The sequence below is a fragment of the Micromys minutus genome (genome assembly GCF_963924665.1).
Source record: "Micromys minutus genome assembly, chromosome: 18".
In the NCBI taxonomy this organism is placed as follows: Eukaryota; Metazoa; Chordata; class Mammalia; order Rodentia; family Muridae; genus Micromys; species Micromys minutus.
Genome location: NC_137953.1, coordinates 52,161,205 through 52,175,569, shown reverse-complemented (window position 1 = coordinate 52,175,569; position 14,365 = coordinate 52,161,205). Strand labels below are relative to the sequence as shown.

Here is a 14,365-nt window from a genome sequence, read left to right as displayed (position 1 = left end):
ATACCAAAACCTTCAGCTTAGTAGGGATTTCTGTGCAAGTAATCTAGTCTATGGAGGGGAAGGGATGCTGGAAGATGTGAGATGCAACTGACTGGTCTCTCATATCCTCAGTCAGTAAGATGAGTGCTAGAGCTTAGCTACCCACTCTTTACTCAGCCTGGGACTTTGACCCATAGAGAATCATTATCCATATCCAAGGTGGATCTTCCCCTTTCAATTAACCTAATATAAGAACTGATTCACAGACATGTCCAGAGGCTCATTTCCACGATGTTTCAAATCCTGTCAAGTTGGCAATCTATAATGACAATTAAACACCCTATCAGTAATGACTACATGAATGACTAAGCTATTCAAGTACAGAAATAAAATTCTTCCTGTGGTCAGTTTCAGACACACCATAGAGAAAGAAGAAAATAGTGTCAAACTCTTTGTAAGAGTTTTTGGTTTTCTACATTCTTTTGAAAACCTCTCGGATACTTGAATGCATAAACAGCAGATTCAGTCTCCACTAACAGAAGCTTATACTTCTGTCAGACTAATGGCTAAAGCAAAACAACAGGTTTATTCCTCTCATAGACAGGTCTGTAATAGATGGTCTCAGAGCACAATCCACATCACTAAGTCAATGAGCTTAGTTTCCTATAAAATGTAATTCTTGGAAGGGGGGAGGAAAGTGATCTCAATATTTTAATTAAAAATCATAAAAATTTAAAAATAGAGTAAGAATGACATATCAAAAGAACCATTATAATACAACAAATATATAAAATAGTTTAATTGTGAGAGATTTGTGTTTTTAAATGCATGTAACAACAATCAGTGTAAAACTGAGGCCATGAATTTGAAAGAGAAAAAGGAGGATCATATAGAAAGTTTTGGAAGGAGATATTGGAGGATATATTATGTAATTATACCATAATCTCAAAAACAAAAATATTTTTTAAGAGATTACAAGAGATAGAATACAAAGGCCAAACTTTTATTAAATGCTCAATAAAATAACAAAACCATACAGACATAATAGTCTCATCTCATTACTTAAAGCTGGAACTTGGTAGCCAGATTCACACTCAGCTACAAAATGACCAAACAAAGCAGAAAGGAACTCCAAAGCTTACCTATATTCTACTAGCTGACACTTAGTCATAGTCCTATCTCCAAATGAATGACAGGAATAAATACTTATCCTGTCTTTACCCCAGGCTAGAATGCCACTGTTTGAATAAAGGAGAAATTGCTAGAAAAAAACAACTTACAGTACTTGCTACACTGCTTTACAGATCTAATGTCTCAAGTTCCTTTGTCAGTTTTCATCTGAAATGAAAATAAACACTACAATGTGGAGAAGATGGAAAATATTGGTGTCAGAAAATGCAAGATATTGGGGGAGGGGCGAGCCAGATGTAAACGTATTGCTTTGTTCACCTTTGAAATTATATTTGGCATTTGTCCTCTAAGAAAAGCTAGTCCTTATCCCGCATGCCAGATTTACATGGGCCCCTTCCACCTACATAGGAAAGAATGATTATTTTTCTTTCACTATGTGCTTCTTAAAGTGTAGAACAAAACGAAAACCACAGTAACGGCTGTCAGAAAGTTTACCCAGGCTGTCATGTTCAGTTTCTCTTATGTGCTGAGATCTTCCGGTCAGGACCATGACCTTGAATACATGTTATTTCAGCTCTGAAATAATTGGTGCTTTGACAAGTATCCAAACAAGTATCCAAAAATTAAACACACATTGTACTTCCAGCATGGTCATATGACATGCAGCAAGGATTTCAGAATCATCCTCATGTTTTTGACTCAGCTCCATCTGCAGCACACACACAATTTTCTTAAAACCGACTAGTGAGTGCCAGACCTGAGTAACAGATTAATGCACAATAGCTTGTAAAACGGTGAAGATGGCTTTATGTAGGGACAAGTGGCTACCAGTTCACTTCATCACTTCCATCCAGGCATCCACGCTCAACAACACCTTATTGGAATCAAATATCTTGTCTATCTTTCTATAAGCCTTTATCTCTGTCTTCCACCATCTCTGTGTCTGTCTTCCTGTCTCTGGTCTCTGTCCTTCTGTCTCTGTTTCTCTCTGTGTATCTCTGTTTCTGTCTCTCTCTCTGTTACTCTGACTTTGTCTCTCTGTTTCTCCCTGTGTGTCTCTCTGTATCTCTGTGTGTCTCTGTCTTTCTCTGTGTGCCTGTCTCTGTCTCTGTATCTCTCCCTCTCCTTCTCCCTCCCTTCCTCCCTCCCTCCCTCCCTCTCTCTCTCTCCCTCCCTCCCTCCCTCCCTCCCTCTCTCCCTCTCTCCCCCTCCCCCTCCCCCTCCCCCTCCCTTTCCCCCTCCCCCTCCCCCCCCCCTCTCTCTCTCTCTCTCTCACACACACACACCACGGTTTCTATAACCAAGACATTTTTCTATCCCACATCCAACATGCATCATTTGCTTCCTTCTCCCCTGACTTTGTTACTCTGATCACTTCCTTGATAAATTCTGTGTTCTAACCCCTTCCCCTTTTCTCCATGTCTTAGTCCTTTGAAACATAATTTATAAATTAAGCATTGTGCCATCTGACCATAACTCTACTATTGAAAACACAGTAGGTATTTACTGGTCTTCATGTAGATAAAACAGTCCACAGTATCCAGATAGCTCCTATCTTTTTGAAGCGATCTCCTCCTGGGCATGAATTTCTCCTGTTTAACCTCTTGCTGCTTTGTGTATTGACAAATACACTAAGTAATCTTACACGCAAATATTAAATAAGCCGTTCAATTTGTGGTGAAGAAGAAATACAACTGAGGAGCTACTCATCACTAAATGGGTTACTTTCTTTGATGGTACAAGAGGTTTTACTGTGAAGGTAGTGTTAAACCTGGCTGCCATCTTATTTAAGGAAATCACTGTACAATAAGATAACATGATGTAGGTACTTCATGTTGCTTGACAGTGTTCTTGAAGAACTTTAGAAAGGCGGATTATTTACTGTGATTCAATAACATAAATATATCTGAATGAACTGTACTTCAATTGCAGGATATTTTTATTTCTTTGCATTTATTTACAAAATGGTATATTTGGACTCATCAGTCACCTAATTATAAGTTTTATAGATATCACACTCATTGAAAGGTACCATTTGTACTTTTGTTGATCTTGATGCACCTTATAAGATCTTGAATGCAGAAAATTTTTAACAAAGGATATAAAATTAAAATATTAGCTTTTCAAGATGACATGTAAAAATTATTTTTAGTAATGAATTATTGTTATCTATATGACATTTATCCAAAAAAGTAACATTAGCTTTGGCTAACAATATTGCATATTTTTAAGAAGATAAAGGTAGAAGCTGTACAGCTTGACTTGTGCTTTCTGGTTTATATAACAAATAAGTTACATCATCACAGCCTCAAATGCAGCATTTTCTCCCTGAGGCAGTACATTCTCAAATATTGTGGCAAATAAAAAAGGCACATGTACTGAAGGGGAAGTAAATAATGATCAAGTGGATTAAAGTGAAACAGATTCATAAAAAGACAGAACTTGAGCAAGGCTCTGGGTTTGTAAGTGTGCGTCTTTCCTGCTGCTTGAAAAGATGCCGGTGGTTTCTGACTGTGATTAATGGGCCTTTTCAATGGCTAACATGTTTTGACATTTAACCAGAATTGTCTTCTAGGTTTTTGTCTTCTTCACTTGCAGCATAAATTCTAAATCTGAACAATCCAACAGTGAAACAATGTACTCGAAGTTCACGTTTGCTTTTGTTAGGGTGAATATTGGCAGTGTTTTCTAAGTGAGAAAATATATAAATTTCGTGAACGTGTATATTCTCTTTGTCCTGTAAAATCCATGTCATCAAGAAAATAGCAGCACGGACACTTGTTCCCGACATGAGACCTGACAGCCACATAGTGCTTAAACAAATAAAGGAGCAGCGTGCACGGGGCTGAGCCCAGCGCAGGTCGCTCTGAGTGAGCAACGAGACGATGCCAGCCTGTGACTGTGTTGATCATCCTGCAGCAATCAGTCAGTCAAACAAAGAGTTTTGGAGTTATCTTTATATGGTAGCAAATAAAAAACAAAACACAATAGCTGTCAATTGTCATTCCTTGAAGCCTTCATTTCAAGTCAAATACCATACTCATAGATACCAACAAATAAATAAAAGGAATTTTGCTTCAGTTACCAGCCAAACACATGTCCAGGGACAGAAGAAGCTAAATAGCAGTTCTTACTTTAAGAGAGCTCTCAAGAACTGGAGATATAGCTCAGTGGGTACAGCAGTTGAAAACGTAAGAGCCTGAGTTAAAATTCTTGCCTCCACACGAAAGCCAGGCATGACAAAACTGGGACATCTGGGACATGGCACCTGTGGCCCAAGTGCTGACAGTGGTGGGTCCACCCACGGGCCCCCACCAGCTGGTCGGGCAGAAATGGCAACTGCATATTCAGTGAGAGACTCTTGGCTCAAAACATTAGATTAAGGGTGATTTTAAAAGATATTTGATACCCTCTAGTACACACACACACACACACACACACACACACACACACACACACACTTCCAGACACACACACACACACACACACACACACACTTCCAGACACACACACACACACACACACACACTTCCAGACACACACACACACACACACACACACAGAGAGAGAGAGAGAGAGAGAGAGAGAGAAGGCTAAGGGTTAGGAGAACTTGGTGTGCTTGAGAGTTTCATTACAATCACCCATTTCTGACTTCTGAGAACTAAGGGATGCCACAGAGATCTGATGCTTTGGGGCCTACCACATGCATGTCAACATATGCCACCAAAACAGGCATAAAATCACAAAAATAAAGGAAGAAAGAAACAAAAAAGCTTCCACGTCCATTAATCAGGAAATAAGAGAGTCCTAGGTGTCAGGCTGGTGGGAGAAGGGCAATGGCAGATAAAATATGAAAAAATCATTACAGGCATGAACTGCAGAGAAAAGACTAAATGCAGTAATACACATCCAGAACAAGCTTACTGTAATTAGCATGCCCTCGTTCTTCTTTGGGGATTTTTTTCATTTAAATAGAAATGAAGTCTGACTGCTGTGGTATTCGTTTGGCAGGAAACCAGGCAATTTATATTTCAGATATGATCTCATCATCAGAGCCATCTGTTAACATTGTCTGTACATCACAATGTTTGGAGCTCTGAGACAGAAAGCATAACCTCAAAGTGAAACTTTCCAAAGCTGAAACTCCAAATAAGTGTTCTCTTATCTTAAAAACCTGATGAGCTCACTTGAAAACATTTTCTTTGAATCCTGCCAGCCAGCCAAACTGCAGTACCTAGAGGGAGAAAGTAGGGATAGCAACTACAGGATGAGATCATACTGTTGTTAAACACTCTTTGGGAGACTAGATAGAATATTTTATTTAAGCCAAGCTATAAACTTAAAAAAAAAATGAGTGGCTCTGGTCCTAATCAATTTTTATCTAAGGGATGTTTTATACATTCAGAGAATCTTTTCCTCTTTATCTCTCAAGCTATAACTCAAATTTGAGGTCTCGGGAAGCAGGTGTGAAAATAATATGAAAGCTGAAGTCTCTTTCCACTTGCAGAGAGATTTGTCGAAGAACAGGGCAGAGACCATAGCTTTCCCCAAGAAGTTCTGTCTTCACCTAACCAACACTTCACCCAACCAACACTTCACCTATCCAGAACTTCACATAACCAGCACTTCACCTAACCAACGCTTCAGCTATCCAGAACTTTACCTAACCAGCACTTTACCTAACCAACACTTCACCTATCCAGAACTTCACCTAACCAGCACTTCACCTACCCAGCGCTTCATCTGCCAAAGTCTCATGTTTGTCAGGCAGTTGCACTTCACTAAGCTACTTTCTGGTGTTTGCTTCATGTGTGTATATGTCTCAGCATGTCTGTGAATGTCACAGGACAATCTGGAGCACTCCATTCTATTCTTCCACCACAAAAACTGGAAACTAAACTCAGGACACCAAGCTTTGGTGGCAACTGCCTTTACTTGAGTCACTTCATCAGTCTGCCCAGAAATCATTTTATTTTGTTTGTGTGGAGTTTTTGTGACAAGAGGGAGTGTGGCCCAGACTGGCCGTAGATTCCTTCCTGTGTGTCTGAAGCTGACCTTGAGCTCCTGTGTCTGCCTCTCAACTGGGAATAATACAAGCATGTGACACATGCATTTCCAGCTGTGCTCTGAAAAGTTTGGTCACATGCATTTGAATGTCTTTCTCCTCTAAAAGCTTACTAATCTAAGTTGATGATTCACCTCATAGGAAGAAAATTCTGTCACGACAAGTAAAGCATAATAAAATATTGCTATCACTGTATAGATCTAAGTCACCAATTCATACCGTAGCACTGGGTGTTTTGTTTTGTTTTGTTTTGTTTTGTTTTGTTGGGGGGAGGTTGTACATCTTTTTTCCATAGTTAAACCAAAAATGATGTTCATGCCCTGTTCAAACAAAAAATTGAAACCTTTGTTCAAAACAAATTCTTTCTAGTGTAAAATAACAGAAGGGTTCATGAAATTAATATTGACCACAGGTAGCAATGCAATGGAGTTTTGTTTAATCTCATCAGAAATCTATCTAGACCAAAGAAATATTCTCCAGTAGAGAGATTTTTGAGAATTTACAGAAGGTACACTTTGACAGCTTCATCCAATCAACCGCTTAAGAGAATTCTACTGCCTGAATGAAAAGGGGGTGGGGCGTCTTAAATAATGACTCACATTTTCAAGATTCAAAATGACCTGCGTGTGTTTTACGTATGAGAAATATTGATATGGATCCAGTCTCAACATAAGTAAAAAGCATAAATCTATTAACTTTTTTTCTCTCTAATAGGCTATTCAATACTTCAAGCTATAATGGAGAAAGCAGGACAGAATGGATGGCATGTCAGTGCGATATGTGTGGAAAATTTTAACGACGTCAGCTACAGGCAGCTGCTAGAAGAGCTTGACCGAAGACAAGAGAAGAAATTTGTAATAGATTGTGAGATAGAGAGGCTGCAGAACATTTTAGAACAAGTAAGTTCGGGCTTCATCTTACCACTAAGCTGGGAGTTGGATTAAAATGTTGACTCATTTTAGATCTGTTTCCATATTGTCTTACAGGTCAGAATATGAGAATTAGGAATGTTACATAATTTATCTCCAGAAAACAATGTCAGTTCTTTATTGTCAAATGTCATCTAGTCCTTGGGTGCAGTTGAAGAAAGGGATCCAGCTGTTCCTTCCTGTAAAGATGTGCTCAGTCACCAGCTCTGAGCCTTCAGTAATGTGAAGTTTGAAGATTACTGCCATGAAAATATTAGGGAATTTGAAAGGGACTTTTTGTGTCTCCAAGAATTAGTTGCATAAAAATTATCAATGTAAGTTAGCAAAACAATGAGGCAAATGATGATTAGATAGAACATTCCGTGATGTGTTACATTTCTACTAGATATTTTAAATAAATGCTGCATGTCACCCATAAGGATAATTTTTCAGCTTTCCTTTAGAAGGGAGACTCTTTGAATAAAGATTTCAATAAATAACTGCTGATTAGATTTGAAGAGGATAGAAAAAAATAAAACTGAGCTTTTCTGCTGTGTTAAGTGATAGGAAACCATTATGCAGTTATAGATTACGTTTGCTTCCCCTGACTGAACACAGTGAATCTTTAAACTGTCTTCCACCAAAATCACAGTGTCTGGGTGCCATCTGGTGGTTCTAAGGAGGTTTTTCATACTTACTCACAATAAAGTTGGAATAGCATAATTGAGAAGTAACTAGTTAGATATAGTTTAACTCAGAATTACGTGATCAGATTTAGAATTGAAAAAAACCTATCAGTTTTGAGTTTATTTGCAACATTTTAGTATTCAAAATAGATATAAGATTCTACCATAACATCTGCAAGCTCTGTATTGAGTATCACTCTATATATTAAAATTTGTAAAAGATTATCATAAAATTAATTTTGTATTTTTAAGATATAAAACAGCATTGTACTATATGAGAACTGGCAAAGAATCTACCTCTTATTATCCTGTTAGAAAGAAAATAACACTTCACTAAAAACAGAATCTATGCTACTTTGGTAAACTATGAATACTAAGTCTACACAAATGTAGCAATCCAGGTAAAGGAACCTCCCTCTAAGGAGCAGGCACTGGAGGAATTCCAAGGAAACTTCTCCTTTCATATGCAGAACAGTGGGCGACTCCATCTCCAATTCTACTCCTTTCACAGCCAGGTCTTCTGTAGAGCGGCTTTGTGGTTTTACCTCAATAGTTTTGTAAACTGCCAGGATTGCTAAATTCCTGTCTGAGGCTGAAGGTCACAGAGAACCTCCACTTAGCTCCTGTAAGCTAGATACGTTGGTCTCAAAGCACACTGACCCATTTAAGAGGCTTGCTTGGTTTCTGAAAAGGAAATTTGCATACCTGGGTACTGTGGGTAAACTAAATGCCTTAAATGACTGTGAAGGGATGGCCTTTTCTGCTCCTCTTCCTCATCCTTCTCTTCCTGGGTCTCCTCCTCCTTTTCCTCTGTCTTTCTGTTAACATTTCAAAGAAGTTAAGATTTTGAGTTTCTACCATACCTATTCTTTTTTGGTAAATTCTATCTAATTTCTTTACTATTAGGGTAACCTACATTGGATTGTAAATAGCAATTTTTTGACTCAGGTAGACATTTCATAAAGTATAACAAACTCCACTGTCCTGTAAGGAGATGATGTCTTCTTGGTTGTATAATAATAGTTTCTTCCTCCTGCAAGCTGTGTCTGATTGAGAACATGATGTTTTTCTTACTATCTTTACTCCATAGCTCCAAAGAAGTCACTTGTAACATTTGTTGGTTTGATTCTGTGTTTTGTGGTGCTGCAAGTTAAACCCAGGCCCCCCATGGATGTGTTTGGCAGGCTCTCTGACTCTGAGATACATTTAAAGCTCTGGATTTCACTCTTGATCCTATTTTTTCAGAAGAACTAGTGTAAATGCTTCCAACCTTATGTGCAATGCCTCACATTTCAACAAAAATCAATATTCATTAATTAAGCTAAGAAGAGAAAGCATTTCATAGACTAAACTAAAGCATTATTTAAAGAATGTCAGGAGGGATTGGATAGGAAAAGTAAAAGGGAGACATTAGGGCTGATTTGATAATGAGCAAAAAATCATCCCAAGACAGGAGCAATAAAGGCTAGCTTTCCATCACAGAGAAGGGAGACTCGAGTTGATTATATTGTGTTGTATGTTTTGAAATAGCTAGAAGATGAAAATAGCCTACGTTGCTTGGGAGTCTCTTGAACTCAGAGCTGGTACTAGGGTTTTTATTACATGATCTTTGGTTCATGATGAAAATATTTTCTTTCCAAATGGCTTAGCTTCATAAATATGATAGGTGATAGATAGATAGATAAATAGATAGATAGATAGATAGATAGATAGATAGATAGATAGATAGATAGATAGATGATAGATAGATGGATATATAATAGATATCAGATGTGTGTATACTTGCATATTTGTGTGTACATGCATGTGTGTACATAAACATATATAAACATCTTACAAGTTAAATACAAAATAATATAATTCTTTAAGATTTTTTTCAAATCTTCATATACTTTATCATTGTTCCCTTTGTCTTCTTCTTGACTGATCTCTCTCTCTCTCTCTCTCCGTCCCTCCGCATTTTCCCCATTTTTATCATTTCTCTGTTCATATCACTTAAATTCTATTCTTCTCTCTCAGTTCCCATACCCCAGTCTATGGACATAATTTTGAGTGTCCTCCTCACAAGCAACTAAGAATGATTGTAACTGGGGAGACCTCACATCTCACAAAATAATCCAGACATCATGTAAATGTGTCTGAATATCATATGTAACACTGAATATATCAATGATGTATGCTTATGAAATCAAGAAAGGTTGTCTGGATAAAAAATTTCAAGTAGGAAAAGGTAGAATCTCTCTCGGGAGATTCCCATAATGAAATTCAAAATGTGCTCTGAAATTTCTAGAAGAACCAGCACACTTTTCTGGCTGTGTATAAATACTTTTTTGACATTTTAATGTAAATAGGTCACACATTGTCATTTTAAAATATATTTATAGGTGATGGTGGTGCATGGAACATCTTTTCTTTTGTACTTGTTTCCCAAATTATTTTATGTCATGAGCTGCTGATTCATTCTTATAAATGTATTTGCTATTTAAAACAGCTCTTAGCTATAGACTCCTTGAAATATTTCAAAACATAAACAGAAAAATGGTAAAGAACGCCTCAGACTGTGAATGACTCTGTGCTTCAATTCTTGTAATCTAGTTGGACATAGTCTACCCAGCAGCCGCACTTACTAGTCATAGTCAGCTCCTTACATAGGAAAAGCACCTACTGTACTCAGGCAAGCTGCTTTGTTCATTACTGCTGGCTGCAGTCATGTATGCTGTCTGACCATAATGAACTTGCAAAGCACCTTGAGTCTGCTCTACTTCCTCACAATGACCTCATTCTAGAATTTTAAGTGGAAATCAAATAAAGAATTTTAAGTTTCCTGTGGTTTTGTCTTTTAGACAAAAACAAATATTTGGGGAAAAAACTTAGTCTTAAGCTATCATAAATTCCCATTCTAACTGAAACAACAGGAAAAGAACGTGTTTATGTAACACTGACTATGCCCCGCGTGGCCCTAGGAATATAACAAGACACTACACTGAGTTTATTGTCACTCTCTTGAGCTCCAACCTAGTAAAATGCAGTGTCTGCTCTTCTAAATTTAACGAACATGTTGATCCATGCCTAAAAAAAAATCAAACAAACAAAACCTTCAAGCTATAGGAGCCTTGAGAGATGCTTAGAGTTAAGAACACAAGCTTTTCTTGCACAGGACATGAAGTTAGAATTGATAAATTGTTTGCAGATCAAAATAGGTGTTTATCATAAGAACCTTTCATGTTATTTTTGTATGTTTGTTATTTTCAAACCCTGAACACAATACTTAAATCATTGACTCACTGCCCTGTGCCACCCCCTCCTCTTGCCCCAAGTCCTGGTTTAACCTAGTGGTCAAAGACAAACAAAAACATGGAATTTGATCTCAATTGAAATTTAAGCAACACAAACTGACTCAGCTGGGATTAGGGAGATCACTCAACTGTTAAGAGCATGAACTCTCTTCCAGAGGACTAGAGTTCAGTTCCCAGAATGCACAGGTATCTCACAACTCTACAGGTCTAGTGGTCTGACACCCTCTTCTAGCCTCAGTGGGGAGCCAAGCACAGACACAGTATACACACACACACACACACACACACACACACACACAGACACACACACACACAGGTATATAGGCAAAAAGCTCATAAACAAAAACTAAAAATAATAAATCCTTTAAATTTGTTTAAAATGTTTGCAAATAAGTCTTAACAAAATAGCCCTGAGCTGTCCATACTTCCCGTCAAACATCCCAGACCAACATGGAAAATCCAGAGGCCCTGCAGCTAGAAGTCCCTGCAGTTCATGCAGCCCTTTGATCAGGACACCGAATTCTGGCACTTGGGTTCAGACAGACAAGAATATAAAATTTTAAAGGACAATGTGTTTTTACTCTTTTACAGATAGTTAAAAAAAATGCCCAAAGGCTATTTGTTGTTGTTGTTGTTGTTGCTGTGTGTGTGGTTTTGTTTTGAAAATGTGTAGCTTAATTATCTCCTTAAGGCTTAATTTTTCTTCTTTCTCCTCATTTTACATATAGTAAACTGAACTTAGACGATTAAAAAAAAATCATGCTTCTAAGTAAAATTTAAAATGAAATATTTTATTTCATGTGTTGGATGGTGAAGCACTATATAAATTTATACATAGGGTATAATTTCAAACAAAGCACACAGTAAAATCTCAGGCAGATAGCCTTTCCTGGGTACTTATTAATTCTTCAAATACTTAGTAAATGATCTCTCTCTCTCTCTCTCTCTCTCTCTCTGTCTGTCTCCCCCACACACATCTCCCTTCCTCTGTCTCTTCCTTTCTCTCTTCCCTCTCCCCTTCCCCCCATTCTCCCTCTTCTTCTTGTGTGTATGTGAGTGTGTATATGTCTGCCTGTTCACCTGTCTGTCTGTGTACTAGGCGGGAAGTGCCAAGAATTATAGATGCATTTTATATTCTGCTTGGTTACTTTTATATAGTTAAAGATTTTTCTATATTAGTGTGTTTGTATGTGTGTCCCACATCTATATGTGTAGATACACAAGTAAATATGCATGTATATATATGGCATCAAGCACATAACGTCAGAAGACAAGTTTTGAATAGGTTTTTGTCCTTCCTCTATCTAGATGCTGGGCATTGAATTTAGGATGTCACACTTGGCATCAAGTGCCTTCACCTGCTAAGCCATCTAGCTGGTCTATCGTAGGTTGATGACTATACGCAGGTGAGGGCTGGCTCAAGTTAGGTCAAAGCCATGCATGATTGGACAGCAAAAATAAGGCAGGGACAAAGTTTTTCTGAGGCAGGAGACAAAGGGAAGGAGAGGAGAATCAAGATGGAGACAAAAAGAATAGACCAGATCCAGGTGCTTTTAATCGGCTCTAAGTAGTTATCTCTATTATTAAGGGATAGATATCTATAGGTCAATTTGTCTTATCTAGGTGAGTCGTTTATGTCTTTATTAATTAGCTGTGAGTTTATTGCATGGATATATTGTGGATTGAGAATTTAACATATAAATCTGATTGATAAATTATAAGTTTCTGGAGCTTTAATTTTTACCAGGCTGCAGGGAATGTGAGCAGTTTCCAGTTGGCAGAGAGACAGCTGGGGAGAGACAGCGAGGAGAGGGAGGCTAGAGAGTACCTGGGGCTAGCATGGCATGGTGCCACACTGGAGCGGCTCCCAGAACACAATGTGTGTGCCAGGTAACAACTCGAGAGGGGACAGTGAGCGAAAGTGGCATGGCACAGAAGCAGCCGGATACATGGCTCGCAGCTCTGCAGCTCATGGACCTTGCAGAGTGAGAGCTACCTTTGATTGTTTGATGGTTTACATTAGGCTTTGTTCGGTTTTTTTTCCCCTTTTTGGTTTGTTTGTTGTATATGTGGGTGGAAGAAATGGTGTGTGTGTGTGTGTGTGTGTGTGTGTGTGTGTGTGTGTGTGTGTCCAGGTACGCATGTGTGCATGTGGAAGCCAGAGATTGACATTACTCAACCAGGCAAACCAACAGGCTCTAGAGAGTGCACTCTCGGTGGCACTAAAGAGGCAGATGCTCACCGCTGCACCTGGCTCTCATGCTGGTGCTACGTCCCTCCCTTCATGAGGCTTGCTCAGAAAGCACATCACCAACAGAGCTTTCTTCTAGTTAATTTGCTAAAATCCACATAAATAAAGTTTTTAAGAATTTTGTAGAAACATGATTTACATGGGTTAATAAATATATACCCTGGATTGCGTTAGAAAAGTCAGTTCTTATGAATAGGTGAGGATATCGAAAGCATTAGAGATTTGAAACTATATTAACTCTTGTTCATAAAATATATGCCTTTAAGAATCCACGTATTTATCTGAAGACTATAGATACTGACCTTAGACTGTGAAGAGTAAAACAGACTTAACTGAAGAATAAAGAAAGTGATTGAGCAGCTGGGCCACAGACCCTCCACTGTAATTGGCTCCGCCTTCTACAGTGTTGCTGTTTCACACAGTGAGATGAAAAATGAGTGTCCTACTAAACAGCATGTGGGTCTCAGAAGCTGTACATGAGTGACCTTCTCATTCAGTTTGCCATCCAATTTGAAAAAGAGAAAGACAGAAATCCATTATTGATGTCCTGAAAGGTTATTATGTTCCCCAAAGACAATCATTCTACCCTGAGGCAAGATCAACCAGGCAGGGGGATGTACCCTCAACATAAATGTGGACATTTGTACAGAGGAGAAGAATATGATGCTACACCAATTTTAATTTATTCTAATCACCATGTTGCTATTCATTCCTAGCACCACTCAAGGAAAGATTCAACTCCTAGAAAGAATCATGGAAAAAAATTAAATTTATAACATAATTAATTAAAGTATAAAGGCTGGCTCTCTAGAGGATATATATACAAAATTTTACAACTTTAAACACTAGAAAATATAGCATATAAAATTCTACCTGCTCTACCCCATCTCTCCCTTGAATCACTACCATTTAATAAAGGATTAAATAAAAATTTCAATATTATAGAGCCTGAATATGTGTTTCATAATCAATCATTTCAGTAACTAACTAGTGATTTTTTTTACACCAAAGCAAGAAGGAGAAAGAAAAAAGAAAAGAAAAAATCAAAA

At 38.0% G+C, this 14,365-nt stretch overlaps 1 protein-coding gene across 3 annotated transcripts in view; it reads left to right on the top strand.

Moving 5' to 3' along the window:
- The window catches only part of GRIA4 (glutamate ionotropic receptor AMPA type subunit 4), a gene marked incomplete at both ends in the record, with an annotated part of 362,750 nt that overhangs the window by 242,461 nt on the left and 105,924 nt on the right, over positions 1-14,365 (top strand). For all 3 annotated transcript variants that reach the window (XM_080931806.1, XM_080931807.1, XM_080931808.1), the window contains one exon: positions 6,890-7,074. In XM_080931806.1, the coding sequence (XP_080787932.1) occupies positions 6,890-7,074 (185 nt within the window). The remainder of the gene's footprint in view (positions 1-6,889; positions 7,075-14,365) is intronic.